The following is a 15,168-nucleotide window of genomic DNA, read 5'->3' as shown; positions in this document are numbered from 1 at the left end:
TGGTGCCTCATGGAACTGGGTTGCACCCTAAATTCAACCAGTGGCAGATGAATTTTTGCCACTTCTCAGAGGCTGCTGCGTCTTGTGAAAAAGGCCATTACTTTTTGTAAAAGGTGGAGGAAGATTTGGAGTTAAAAAAAAATAAAACTACAGAGTGACATTTTGTGAAGCAAATTGGCATTTCAAGATTATTGTCTGTTGTCACTTCGGCTCTGGAAGTGTGCTGCCTAGATGCTGCAGTGAATTGAAACAATAACTTGATAAATATGTTCTGTTTTTTTTTTTTTTTTTTCAGTGCCTTATGTGACCTAAACACGCCACCATGTTACACTCTTCGCAACACTGTAGCACAACGAAAAGACGAGGGAAAGTAACACCACGAGTGCTAACTTCCAACAAACCTTTTTCTTCTCAAGCAGCACATTTATACGCCAGAAAAAACATGTAATCAGTTTTGCACATCATTATCCCATTCGCAAAAATACAAGCTCTTTATCACTGAGGAAAATGGAAAGCGGCTAGCACACGTGTGACCTTAACTATGTATTGGCCGAATATATAGAAGAAACCTAATTTGCGGCTGATAAGCCCAGCAAATGCAATCGTCATGAAAGCCACAAAGTAATAAACCTGTGCTGCCCTCCCTCCTGTGATCCCTCCTCGCACCCTAAACTTGTAAAAAGAGCGATCGTCAATCTTTGTTTTCAAAATGCTTACCAAAAATTATGCACGCATACGATGACTGAAAGTTTTCAAGAGCAGTCCAAGAGGCTGACTGAAGCTGGTTATACCTTGCATGTACAAGTATCTGCTGTTGCAGAAAAGCTTCTCAAGAAGCTAAACTCCGAAGGTCTAGGTGAACAGAGGTATCTTGTTGTACTCCCATATCCACATAGATCTCACACAACTTGAAAAGAATTGTTCTTCAGAGGCAAGTACAACCATGGTGCTCTCGGGCCCTAAAAAACTTGCTACCTTGTGCAAACTGGGAAAAACTTACAACAACAGGCCATGTGGATTAAGCATCTAAAGCATCTAAAGCTGTATCTAGCGTGCAATGAAGGGGTTATGTATCTGACTCCCTTACCATGCGGCAAAAAGTATATATGCCTCAATGAGTGCCTGATGAATCATGCTCTCAACATCAAGAACAGGAAAGGAGCGAAGCTCGTTTCTTTACCATATTCTTTCGTGAGAGACAAAAACATGCAAAGCTTTTCCGGATAAATGTGTTGTGATATCAAAAACCAGAGGTACGTGAACACGTTGAAGCTGAGAAGGTACCTAGTTCAGGTCGCACATGTGTTAGCACGCGCCTTCCATCTTCCTCAGTGATAAAGAGCTCGCATTTCTGCAAATTTGATAATGTTATGCAAAACTGATTACATGTTTTTTCTGGCTTATAAATGTGCTGCTCGAGAACAATAAAGCTTGTTAAAAGTTAGTGCTTGTGGTGTTCTTTTTTGTCCTTGTGTCCTTGTCTTATTGTTGTGCTGCAGTGTTTTGAAGCTATGAGCCAGCAAGCCTAAAAAAATACAAGGGTTCAACGCTTCTGAACCAAATATTGAGCGAAAGCATTAGCTGCGGGTGACCGAGCGTTCTTCTCTTTTTCTTCTTCCTCAGCCCACATATAAAGCCCCACTTTAACCAAGCCGTATGAACGTGCCTTAGTGGCCTATAGGGGTAACGTGTATGCTATGACATAACCGTCCCATGTGAAACGAGAGACTCGAGTTGGCAGCTCCTGCCGACCGCTTGAGTTGGTAGCCCAGCTCTCACCCTAGTGTCACATGGGATGTGATGTCACAGCGTCACGTGGGTAAGACGTGGCTACCGGCCGCACTACGCTGAAGGCTCGAAACCTAGAATTGCTTTCGCAATAAAAGCCATCCTACATTACAGTCCTCGTTCGGTTGTTGAAGCTAAAACAGAAAAAGATCATTTCAAAGCTATACACTAATGTTGAATGCATCATTTCAAATAGGACAGTGCATGCAACTAAAACTCTGATGCCTATAGTTATCTAAAGGCCAGCTGCAGCAGTGAAGCCCTTTGGCTAGAATGCACCGTGTGTGCTATGGAACCAGGTAATAATCCGTAGCTTCAGTCATCGGTGTAGTTCATTCCAATTTTTGTTCTTAGCTTTGTATCTGAAGGTTGTTTGTCTCTTCGGCGCCTGAGAGTGAGACGGTGTGTGTGTGGATGCAGGGAGCTGAGTGCCAAGCTGCAGGAGACCCTGGAGATGACTGAGGAACAGCTGGACGTGGCCTTGTCACGACTGTGCGTCCGCTTTGACCACGACCACTATGGCCGCCTGGACGCTGCCTACCGCCTGTTGGGCAAGACTCAGGTGCTTTCTCCAGCTGCTGGGGAGGACCACTCGGGGACAATGCACTTAGGCATTCTTGCGTTGTTGTTCTGCTGGGAAGAACAAATGAGTGACTGGTTCTAATGTTTAAATGTGTCCTCCTATCCCTGTGGTGATATCCTGCGACACTCAGTTAGCATTGTTCATTAACGACCTAAGCTCTAACATTGATCTTAACATTCCTGTTGACGCCCTGTGCCTAGACTTTGAAAAGGCATTCGACAAAGTTCCTCATAAACGGCTTTTATTAAAACTTACCCGCCTGAACCTTAATTCCTTTGTTTTAGAATGGATTTGCAACTTCCTCACTAACCGGCAGCAATTTGTTCTAGCTAATAAATATTCATCTTCACGTACATCTGTTATGTCCGGCGTTCCCCAGGGCACCGTCCTGGGGCCTCTGCTTTTTCTTATTTATATAAATGACTTACCATCTAACATACGCTCTAACATCCGGATGTTTGCAGATGACTGCGTTATTTACCGTCCTATAATTAATAGCAATGACCCCCAAACTCTTCAACTGGACATCGAAAGCGTAACAACCTGGTGCAATAATTGGTTAATGTCATTAAACACGAAGAAAACATCATTACTATCTTTCCATCGTCGTCGCTCTCTGCCATCATCAAAATACTTTATCTCCAACACCGAAATCGTCGCTGTATCAACGTATAAATACCTAGGCATTTATTTAACCCGCAATCTAAATTGGTCCCATCATATAACGCAGGTAACAAACGATCCTAATCGCGTGCTCGGCTTTTTTCGGCGAACACTGCGCGCAACTCCCCCATCGGTTAAGTTCAGTTCAGTTCAGTCGTTCAGTCGTGTCCGACTCTTCGTGACCCTATGGACCATGTCACGCCACGCTTTCCGGTCTCTCACTATCTTCCTAACATCACATAACTTCATCTGCAGTGCCTCGAGGATGCCATCTAACCATCGCGTTCGCTGCCTACCCCTTCTCCGGCGACCCTCAACCTTTCCCAACATCAAATCTTTCTCCAGCCACTCCTCTCTTCTCATCAGATGACCAAAGTAGCTGAGCTTTAACTTTAGAATTTGACCCTCCAATGAGCAGTCAGGGTTTATGGTCGACAATATCGACTGATTTGACCTTCTGGCAGTCCAAGGAACTCTCAAGAGTCTTCGCCAGCACCGCAATTCAAACGCGTCAATTCTTCGGCGGTCAGCCTTTTTCACAGTCCAACTCTCGCATCCATACATCACAACTGGAAAGACCATAGCACGAGTTATACGGATCTTGGTTGGCAGACTAATGTCTCTGCTCTTTACTAGGCGGTCAAGGCTAACCATTGCTCTCTTTCCCAGAAGCAGGCGTCTCCTAATTTCATGGCTGCAGTCTCCTTCCGAGGTAATCTTGGAGCCCAAGAAGAGAAAATCTGTCACAGCTTCCACTTCTTGTCCATTGATGCTCCAGGACTTGATAGGGCAAGACGCCATGATCTTTGTCTTTTTAATGTTCAGTTTAAGCCCAAACTTCTCACTCTCTTCTTGTATGCGCATCTGAAGTCTCTTGAGTTCCACTTCACTTTATGCCATTAAAGTGGTATCATCCGCATATCTAAGGTTGTTGATACGTTTTCCAGCAATCTTCACTCCAGCTGAAGACTCGTCCAGACCGGCCTTCCTCATGATGCACTCTGCATATAGGTTAAATAGGCAGGGCGACAGTATGGAGCCTTCCCTCACTCCTTTCTCGATCGGAAACCAATCAGTAAGACCATGCCCAGTTCTGACTGTGTTCTCTTGCCCTTCATACAGGTTCCTGAGGAGACAGATGAGGTAAATTGGAACTCCCATCTCTTGGAGAGCTTGCCACAATCTGCTGTGATCTACGCAGTCAAACGCTTTCGCATAATCAATAAAGCAGAAGTAGGTGGGTTTCTGGAACTCTCTTGCTTTTTCCATGATCCAGCGAAGGTTGGCAATTTGGTCTCTAGTTCCTCTGTCCTTGCGAAACTCAGCTTGCACGTCCGGAAGCTCTTGATCCACATACTGCTGCAGCCTACCTTGGAGGATTTTCAACATCACCTTGCTAGCATGCGAAATAAGCGCGATCGTGTGGTAGTTGGAGCAATCTTTGGCACTGCCTTTCTTTGGAATTTGGATGTAAACTGACCTCCTCCAAGGCCACTGCAGGGTTGTCCAAATCTTCTGACATAATGTATGCAGAATGTTAACAGCGTCATGGTTGAGGTTTTGAATCAACTCAGCTGGAATGCCATCAATTCCGCTAGCTTTGTTCTTAGCAAGGCTGGCTAAGGCCCATTCAACTTCACTCTTCAGGATGCCCGGCTCGAGATCAGTAATCACAACCGTATTATGTTGGGTTTGCACATTCGGGTCCTTCTTGTACAGTTCTTCTGTGTATTCCTGCCACCTCTTCTTTATCTCTGAGGCTTATTCTGTGAGGTCCTTGCCTCGTTTGTCCTTTATCATGCCCAGCTTAGCACAGAAGCTTCCTTTGATATCTTTGATTGTCTTATACAGAGCTCTTGTGTTCCTTAATTGGCTGTTGTCCTCAACTGCTTGGCACTGTATGTTCAGGAAGGCATTCTTATCTCTCCTTGCTATTTTCTGAAAATCCGCATTGAGAACCTTGTATCTTTCTCTTTCCCCCATAACTTTTGCCATCCTCCTTTCCTCAGCTATTTGCAAAGCCTCTTCAGATAACCAGTTTGCTTTCTTGCATTTCTTTTGCTTTGGAACTACCTTAGTAGCAACTTCTTGTATTATATCAGGAACATCAGTCCACATCTCTTCGGGCTCTCTGTCTTCTAGATTGTTACGTTTCTCCACCGAGAAGTGGGACAGCTGACGCGGCCACCGCATAGCAACAGGCAGAACCGCGAGCGGATCGGCCATTTCGACGCCGTTCATCGGCCGCGCAGCGCTTCCTCCCGCGGGCAAGACTCGACGTGTTCCTGCCACGCGCCAAATGTGTGTGCGTGCGTGTGTGTGCAAAAGCTGGCCAAGCCTGGAGCTCGAGGGAAAGTGCGTCGCCCTCTCCTGTCTGCAGGAGGTGGAGGAGATGAGGTCGGAACACCTGCGATTGAGTCATTCGTCGTGAACCAACATGTTTGGCTCTCCCTTTCCTGTGAGGGTTTACCCTTTCCCTGTGAACGGGAAAACCTATAAAAAGCAGCGGCCGACTCCGCTGAGATAGAGACTACTTTGACGCGCCGTTGGCACGACGCTAGACACCAGCTGTGTGAGAGTGTCTGTAATCTCTCCGGGTCAGCTTCACTGCCCGTTTCTTCATGATGTTGCAGTAAAGGTTGTTTCGTTAAAAGACGCCTCGTATTTGCTGGCACCTTTGATGCCGTCCACGGAGCCGCCAGGCCAACGCTACCGAGGGGCCGCGCGCCGCAGAGGTACGCTACCCAGGCACTCCCGACCCCAAATGTAACAATTGGTGAACAGCGGTGGGACGACGATGACCAAGCCGTAACCGTGGTTGGAGGGACGAGCCAGGCGATACCGTCGTCCAACAACTGGTGAACAGCGGAGAGACGAGGACGACCAAGCAGTGACCGTGGTCGGTGAAACGAGCCAGGCCTGACCGAGGTGCAACATCTGGTGGGAAGAGCGGAGATGTCCGAGGCGTGACCCGTGAATCAAAGCAGCTCAGCGGAAAGGCGGGAGCAGTGCAACGAGCCCTGTGTGATGACTGGTTGCCTGCAGCGGAACGACTGCGTTGGATTCTTGGCTGCGAGGTTGGTGAGTGCGGGACTTTCTTCTACTGAGTTTTGCCAGGCTTTTGTTAAGTAGAGAACAGAGCTGGTAATTGTGTTGTCGTTGTTGCTGGGTTAATTGCAGCAAGGCAATAGTGGGCAGTAGAGAAGGCAGCACTCGGAACAGCCATGGGTTTGGATTTGAAGTCGTTGCGCAAACCGAAATTGCTGGAGCTTGCGGAGGAGTTGGGTCTGGATTTGTCAGGCAAACTCAGAAAACTAGAAGTGTTAAAGGCTATTCTTGCGTTGGAAGCTGAAGATGACGAGCTTTTGGAATGCCTTGAGATCATTGACGAACGTCAAGAGGAACGTGAACGTCACGAGAAAGAGATGCGTGAACGTAGAGAACGTCACGAGAAAGAGATGCGTGAACGTAGGGAACGTTTCGAGAAAGAGGACGCCCGCGTAAGGAAACTGATGCAGCTGGAGATATCAGCACATAGAATGAGCGTGGAAAGGATTAAATCTTGCAATGCCATTCAGTGTAACGGTTCAATACCGCGAGATGGTCCGCCACCGTTCCTCATTGCCGAGGATGTGGCCGAGTATTTGGCAGACTTCGAGAATGTCTGCAGAAGTAAACGTTTCGAGCGAGATAGTTGGGCGCAGATGTTGGTAGCTCTTCTCTCCGCTGAAGCGTCGGAAGAAATCAAGCGATTGGTTGGCGACCGCTTGAAAAATTACGATGAACTAAAAGAGTCATTGCTGATACGATATCAGATAACGCCTCAGGATCTTCGGAAGAGATATGAGAGCGAGAAACATTGTAACGAGGCATACTTTGATTTGGCCTATCAGTTGAAAGCCGCTGTAAGCGAATGGCTAGACAGTGCGGAAGTTCCGGAGCAAATCGAATTTGCACCGGAGTGTGAGAAACAGCTTGGGGAAACGTCCGAGCAACGTGACCGCAGTAGTGAGCCGACCGATCCTCGAACAGAAGAGCATCGTGTTACCTTGGTCGAGACACTAGCTGAGACGGTTAGCACAGGCTTATTCGGCGAGAAGTCCGAAGTGACGCCGTTAAGGCCGGAATACATGCGGCGTTTTTTTCCACGATTTTCGCGCGTCGAAAACTGCCGCGCCGACGCGACGCCCAGCTCGAGATACATGGAACGACGAAGTAGCGCGAGCGCCGCCGCGGATCCCTCGATGCGAAAGCAAATGCATCAGCGAGCGGAAATAACCGCAGAGCGAGGTACGTGAGAGAAGCGACGCTGTCCCTTGTGGTAAAATCCCGAAAGTGCTCATTCTAATGCTACTGTGCTAAATGTAGAAAGCATACATAGGTGCGCAAGGATTTGGCTCGCTCGAATGAACGAAGATACTTCGGAATGCCCGCTCGGATACCAGCGGCACGGTTCTTTTTTTTTTTTTTTTTTCACATATTTCACTCCAGGGAGCAAACAAGCACACAGCGATCCGAGAGTATGTCGTATACTCACAAAAAAGCGACATTCCGTGCTTGATTAAGCGTTTATTTTTACGATAATCACATTTCTGCGGCCAAACTGCCCCATACCTCGTCAGCCATGGCGGCCATGTTGACAGCGGCCGCTCAAACCGGAAATGCCAGCTTTCCGCGCTCCTATTGGCTCGCGTCGACAGTCGTTTCCGGTTCGAGAGGACGCCGCGCCGCCCGCGCGTCAAATATCTGGCAGGGCCAGATCGGTGGCGGCGCGCGTTTTTTCTGACGCGGGGCGTCGAGTGCGCGCCGTCGGGCGTAAAACGCCGGTTTGACGCGGCAAAAACGCTCCATGTATTCCGGCCTTTAAGCGAGGTGAACTGCACGCCGACCCAAGTAGCTGTAGGAGATACAGTTCCATCAAATGAGAGTGGGGAACTGGTAATAACTGAACCGCCTCTCAATGCAGAAGCTTGTGTAGAGCGCGGCGGAGAAGGCAACCAGCTAGGAAATGACAGAATTTCGGTTTCCGAAATCAACTTCGTCGTAGAGCAGGGCACGCAGAAAAACGAAGTGCCGATCAGGGAAACTGCGCAGCCCGCGAGTTGTGATCAGCCAGGGCAGACCGACGAGGAGTGCGCGTACACTGTAGAGAGCGAGACTTGCGAAGGCGACAGCGTACGTCTAGTGCAGAGTCAGAATCGTTCGTGCCCTGATACCACGCTAGGTTGTATTCGCGAAAGCAACCCCAGTGCGAACGCGGACGTGGCATACATTACCCTCACGCAATCCGAAGCGCCCCAGCTGTCGAAGGAGCTTGATCGTGCGCCGGTTAACGCTGAGCGATGCGGCTCATCGGAGGACCCGTGTAACGTGAGTGGCGAGCCAGAGGAAATGCCTAGCTTGAGGGCTGGCGTAAGCGGTTGTTCGGATTTGACTGAAAGTGAGTCATGCGATGCAGCCGCAGCGCCGCCAGAGGAAATGCCTAGCTTGAGGGCTGGCGTGAGCAGTTGTCGTTCGGACTTGACGGAAAGTGAGTCATGCGCTGCTGGCCGCGATGCAGACGCGGCGCCGCACTTTGACCACTCAGACGACACCGGTGTCCTACTAGCTCCGGTTACCGCTAGCTTACCAGAGCTCGCGCCGAAAGAAAGTGGGACTAGAGTGTTCAGGTGCTGCCACCGAAAAACGCGGAAAGGCAGATGCGAGAAAGAATGCTGCCATCGTAAGGAGAGCAAACGCAAACGATTGCAGAAAGGAAGCAGAAGGCTAGTATTCCAGTGCTGCCGCCGAAAAACGCGAAAGGGCAGGCACGAGAAAGAATGCTGCCATCGTAAGCAGAGCAAACTCAAACGGTTTCAAAAAGAAAGCAGAAGGCTAGTATTCCAGCGCTGCCGACGAAAAGCGCGAAAGGGCAGGCGCGAGAAAGAATGCTGCCATCGTAAGGAGAGCAAACTCCAAAGATTGCGAAAAGAAAGCGCAAAGCATGTGTTTCAGTGCTGCCGTAGAAAAAAACGGAAAGGCAGGCGCGAGAAAGAATGGAGCAAGTGGAAGCTATCGCTCAAAAGAAAGCGACTATCCCAAAGGCAGAAATGCGCCCGTGCCCAGAAAATGCGTGACTGGTGCGCCAAGCGTAAGGAGAGGGATAGGTTGTTTAGCAAAGCTAGTGACTTATGCTCATGCGTTTCTTTGCACAGAAACAGGAAGGTACGGTTGTTCCGAGAAACGGACAGCCGAAGCTTTAGTGAAAAGGGTGATCTCAACGGTAACGCCGATGGCTTAAGTCGAAGCTCCTAACGTGAGAAGAAGCCCGTTTTCACTTGTTGGTGTTTTTCTTCCTGGCATAGGATTTTGAACATTTGTATTGTATTATCTTTGTTTGAAGTGCTGTTTTGAAAATACGATTTTCAAATTTGTGGACGCGTTCCAAGTGCTGCTAAGCTGCCCTTTAATGTAGATGGGGGCATAAGAGGGAAATAGTCTGGCAAAACTTAGTGAAGTTTGTGCCGTGCTTGCTGGCTGACCGGTTGAGTTTTTAGCGTGGTTGTGACGTTGTGGGTTGTCAGAAATCTCTCCTGAAGACAAGTTGCAGAGTGCCTTGGAAACCGAACTTGCCAAGGAATTCTTCAGGCTGACTGGCTCAAGAGAAACAGAGTCGGACGAACCCGGCTAGCAGCAACATCCCGATCCCTCCGGACAGCGGATGCAGTCCCCTGCCCTTCGGGATCTCCCTTCCCCGGCGGGGCAGTCTGTTACGTTTCTCCACCGAGAAGTGGGACAGCTGACGCGGCCACCGCATAGCAACAGGCAGAACCGCGAGCGGATCGGCCATTTCGACGCCGTTCATCGGCCGCGCAGCGCTTCCTCCCGCGGGCAAGACTGGACGTGTTCCTGCCACGCGCCAAATGTGTGTGCGTGCGTGTGTGTGCAAAAGCTGGCCAAGCCTGGAGCTCGAGGGAAAGTGCGTCGCCCTCTCCTGTCTGCAGGAGGTGGAGGAGATGAGGTCGGAACACCTGCGATTGAGTCATTCGTCGTGAACCAACATGTTTGGCTCTCCCTTTCCTGTGAGGGTTTACCCTTTCCCTGTGAACGGGAAAACCTATAAAAAGCAGCGGCCGACTCCGCTGAGATAGAGACTACTTTGACGCGCCGTTGGCACGACGCTAGACATCAGCTGTGTGAGAGTGTCTGTAATCTCTCCGGGTCAGCTTCACTGCCCGTTTCTTCATGATGTTGCAGTAAAGGTTGTTTCGTTAAAAGACGCCTCGTATTTGCTGGCACCTTTGATGCCGTCCGCCGTCCACGGAGCCGCCAGGCCAACGCTACCGACGGGCCGCGCGCCGCAGAGGTACGCTACCCAGGCACTCCCGACCCCAAATGTAACAAGATCTAATTCTTGAAATCGATTCCACACTTCCACCGCATATTCTAATGGAATTTGATCCAGATCATACCTGCAAGGCCTTCTAGTTTTCTGCGTTTTCCTCAATCGAAGCTTAAATTTGGCAACAAGAAGCTGATGATCGGTACCACAATCAGCCCCAGGCCTTGTTTTTACTGCTTGTATAGCGCTTCTCCATCTCTGCTGGCAAAGAATATACAGTCAAACCCGGTTATATCGAACCTGGATATATCGAATTTTGGTTATATCGAACTCACGGAATATCCCCTTGAAAATCCCATGTAAAAGTATTGGAAAGCCGCGTCATATATCAAACTCAATTTCACCCGTCGTTCGATATATCGAACTCCGCTACACGCACTGGAAAGTGTGCCTTCCCCAAAGACTATCGCATCACCCTTGGCCGTTTGCCGCGTGACATTTTCAAGTCACGCACAGAAGGAATGAGAGGGGACAGTTCGGCGACGGCTGGTCTGGGCAGCACCGTGCCCATTCCCCAAAGGCGCGCGCATCTGCAGTTGTTTCCCGCGCGCCAACACATGACGTTTGCAAGCCATGTGCGTGGGTGTGCCCATTCTTTTGCTGAGCTATCTCTCTCCTTCAGCACGCGCAACGCATGCGCCAAGCCAGCCCAGCCCGTTTTCAGACAGACGTCGGACGCTTTCTCCAGCGTGTGTTGCGAACCCTCTGCGCGCGGCGGCTGACGTGGCTGTGGCGCCTGCGGACGTTAAGAAGCGGCAGCTCTCTCTGTTTTTCTTTCTTTTTTTTTTGCGAGAGTCATCCTTTCTTATTGTGCTGTACGCGCGACGTAGGCGTAAGATATGGCGGCTGTGGACGTTAAGAAGCGGCAGGCTTTTTTTTTTGGCGGGAGTTGTTTATCTTTGCATGTATGAATCAACGGAAGCACGCGGTCTGCTGCTGCGATCATGACGCCCGCCCCAAGCGCGGCGTGATAAATCGAACCAGGCTTGTGCAATCAAGCCATCACGGGCACTCTGCCAAGTTCGCTCCCCGCCACCGGAGGAGCTATAAAAAGATAAAAGCGCCCTGATGTTATCGCTGCGCAGCATCTTGGTATGCTGCCAAGAAATGAGCTGTGGATGCGACGACCGAAACGGAGTGACGCGCGCCATCCACATGCAAGCGAAAACGCTCGCGATTTCTGCCACAGCGACGCAGAAACCTTGTATTGAGCTGTCGCGGTGGCTCGAGCGGCAAGAGGGACGCAGTTCCAACAAGTTTGAAATTTTTCGCTCTGTCACTGCCGCTCGTCGCTGAGATCGCTCAATCGCTTGCATGTGAGCGAGCTGGTCTTAATGCATTTTTTTATTTTTTTCAAATTCTCGGGTGCAAAATTGGAGGGTGGGTTCATTATGCAAGTGGGTTGATTATGCGACACATGCGGTATTGTTTTTTGGCATCGTAAGTGCCGTCACAAGCCGATTGTTGTATATCGAATTATCGATATATCGAACTATTTCGCGATCCCCTTCGAGTTCGATATATCCGGGTTCGACTGTAATCGATCAGATTCCTGTACAGACCGTCCGGTGAAGTCCATGTGAACAGGTGCCTCTTGTGCTGTTGAAAATGAGTATTCGCTATGGTCAGGTTGTTTTCTTGACAAAACTTTACTAGCCTCTGCCCAGCTTCATTTGGCTCGCCAAGACCGAACTTGCCTATAATTCCGGATATTTCTTCACTCCCGACCTTTGCATTCCAGTCTCCTATGAGAAAAACGACGTCTGATGATGGGGTGTGGCCTAAAAGGCATTGTAGGTCCGCATAAAATCTCTCAACGTCAGCTTCTTCAACAGTAGTGGTCGGTGCATAGACTTAGATAACTGTTATGTTGAAAGGGTGACCTTGTATCCGAAGTGAAATCATTCGGTCATTTTTGGGGTTGTACCCTAGCACTGCTTTGCCCATTCTTCTGTTTACTATGAGAGCGACCCCATTCCTTCTCTTGGATTCGTGCCCACAATAAAAGACATAATGGTCGCCGGAGTTAAATTCTCCCATTCCGGTCCTCTTGAGCTCGCTGATACCCAAGATATCAATGTTCAATCTGTCCATTTCACGCTTGACGACATCCAGTTTACCTTGCGTCATAGATCTTACATTCCATATTGCTACGTGATATATCTCCTTGCAACATCGAACTTTCCGGTCGCTTCCTGACACATCCACAACTGAGCGTCCTTTTGGCTTTAGCCCAGCCGCTTCATTCGTCCTGGAGCTACTAGGAATCGGCCTTTGTTCATCCCCAGTAACATGTGGGACGCCTTCCAACCTGGGGGGCTCGTCTTCCGGCGCCATATTATTAATGGTATTGTGACTGGCCATAGGTTTTCTTGTCAGGAAATACTGGAGTGGGTTGCCATTACCTTCTCCAGTGAATCACATTTTGTCAGAACTCTCTGCCGTGACCTGTCTATCTTGGGTGGTCCTACACAGCGGAGCTCACGACTTCATCAAGTTTCGCAAACCCCTCTGCCACGACAAGGCAGTGATCCATGAAGGGGTCAGTTAAGTTACTAGCTTATCTAACATTTATTCGTCCCAAACTAGAGTATGCATGCGCTGTCTGGGATCCTTACCAAAATAACCTTTCCAGCATACTAGAAGCAACACAAAATCGCGCGGCAAGATTCATATACTCGGCTTATTCCTATCATGTAAGTGTCACTGAACTAAAACAAAATGCTCACCTTACTAACTTAGCGCACAGACGCAAAATTGCTAGACTTTGCCTTTTTCACAAGTTTTACCATCACCCCCTGCTCAAGTCTGTCATCAGCCCCTCCCACCATACATCCAGCCGCACGCACCATGAAAAGACTGTTTACCCTCCACCTGCCCGGACATCTGCGCATCTGTCATCTTTTTTTGTTCGCACCCCACGGGACTGGAATGACTTGGCAAACACCGTCGTACTTCATTCCGACCCATCAACCTTCAGATCATCCATCGAATGATCCATGTACTCGTCAACCACTCCCTTATGTAATACCCCTTAAATGGGGCCTTTGAGGTATTGATAAATAAATAAATAAATAAATAATAAAAAAAATATGGCTTTGCGATCCAGTCAGGTTCACCAGTCTTCTGTGGAAGTAAATAGCAGAAGGTGTGCTTGGTTGTGCAATGTTTATAGAAGAAAGAGGGCAAACACCAAGGCCGCCTCTGAATATGTTTAATACCCGACTGTCCCTGGCTATTGATGTCCCAACATGGCGCTCAATCTCTTCCACGTGCCTCTTCCAGTCCCTCAAATCACTTCTTCCTCCTTTTGCTTGCAGATTCCACCGTGAATCTGCAATATGCTCCGTGCCCTGAGGTGAGAGGTATTTCGAAGATCACCAGTACTGTAGAACAAGGTGGATCCATAAGGGACGTGCAGCACAGACTCGAATCAAACCAAGCCTACGTTCTGTCCAAGTTCTTTTGAGCATCCTTCTGCTAAACGCCCTACAACAGACTGCACTGATTCGTTGGATGAGTGACCACAGTACACAACTCAACATCAGTCACTTGATTTCATGTAGGAGTATGTACTGGGCCACCACCTGGATAGGTTTCCTGCAGCCTGTGTCATCCCTTGCTTCTGGAACCCTGTAACGATGTCCAGGGGTTCAAGTTCTTTTAACCGAGACCAGCCCTCCTGGTATCAGCTGTGACACCTCTTGCTTGCATCCAGGTGACGTCCTACTTTGAGTGAAAAGGTCCATCCGCATTTTCTGAAACATTGACAATCTCAATGCCCAAAGTACTTTCATTCATTTCTGCTGGGCATCTGGTTTTAGGCTCACTCTATAAAGCTCCAGCTCGCTCTCATTCTTCCTGGTGGCCCCTGTTCAGGACTCTATGGTGCCAAGGTGGAAAAGTTGGATGATATCTGATGTTGGAGCCTTCCTTCCTGTCATGGATTTTCATGCTCAGCTTGTGAACGAAAAATTCCATTTCTGCAAAGAAGATATTTTTTTGGCTTCGTCCCGCTTCACTTTAAGCACAATCGAAATTTATCTTGTTCACCTTCATAACATGGTGACTTCATTGCACAGCTCGAAGTTCTACACACACATCCTTGATGTCAACACTGACAGTACTTACGCACAAACACTAGCACAACACAGCATTACACTGACACGACTCATGATTTCCACCGTGTTCTTTTCCTGCGGACTGGCCTTTCTTTCTTTCTGTGTTTGTGAAACAAGGGCCGCCAAGTTTCCAGGCTGTTCAATGATTCGTCTTTCTTCACCAACCTTTCGCACTGGACAAGCGCTTGCAGCATTGCACGACACAGTTCTCGCGTTTGTGTGATAGCATCGTAGACAATCTGTTCGGTTCTCGCCTCTGCATCTTCCTTAGAGTCTACAGGGGTCGGCATGTCAACTGAAATCACTGTTGCGGCATCTTCCTCTCGCTTATACTTTCCAGAAGCTATGAAGCTCTTCGCGGGAGGCTGAGTATGCTGGTCACTGTCTTTCTTTTGCTTAGGGCCACTGAATGCGCTTCCATTGTTTGCTGTTGATGACACCTGGGGGACTTGAGTGAGGTCGCAACATTCAACAGGCTCCTCCTTGCCAGTCTCGTTCCTCAACAGGCCGATATAGTCGATTCCTTTGGACGATCGCTTCGTTGGTATGTCATCAGGTGCTTGTTCGCAGTCTTTTTCCTTTGGCGGCTCGAAAACAATCTTGCTTGCACACTGCCCAGAATCCTCTGTCTG

At 48.9% G+C, this 15,168-nt stretch overlaps 1 protein-coding gene across 2 annotated transcripts in view; it reads left to right on the top strand.

The window, feature by feature from the left end:
• Vps50 (vacuolar protein sorting 50) overlaps nucleotides 1-15,168 on the top strand; it is a 220,625-nt gene that overhangs the window by 38,788 nt on the left and 166,669 nt on the right. The window contains exon 9 of one of the 2 annotated variants that reach the window (XM_084595738.1): nucleotides 2,213-2,350. In XM_084595738.1, coding sequence (XP_084451864.1) covers nucleotides 2,213-2,350 — 138 coding nt within the window. Of the gene's footprint in view, nucleotides 1-2,208; nucleotides 2,351-15,168 lie in introns of both variants that reach the window. The other variant, XM_084595737.1, reaches the window with a different exon arrangement.

Source organism: Amblyomma maculatum, chromosome 2 (assembly GCF_055883805.1).
Source record: "Amblyomma maculatum isolate TAMU_Amacu chromosome 2, ASM5588380v1, whole genome shotgun sequence".
Taxonomy (NCBI): Eukaryota; Metazoa; Arthropoda; class Arachnida; order Ixodida; family Ixodidae; genus Amblyomma; species Amblyomma maculatum.
Note: the sequence above shows the minus strand (reverse complement) of the source record. Positions and strands in the feature narration are given on the sequence as shown.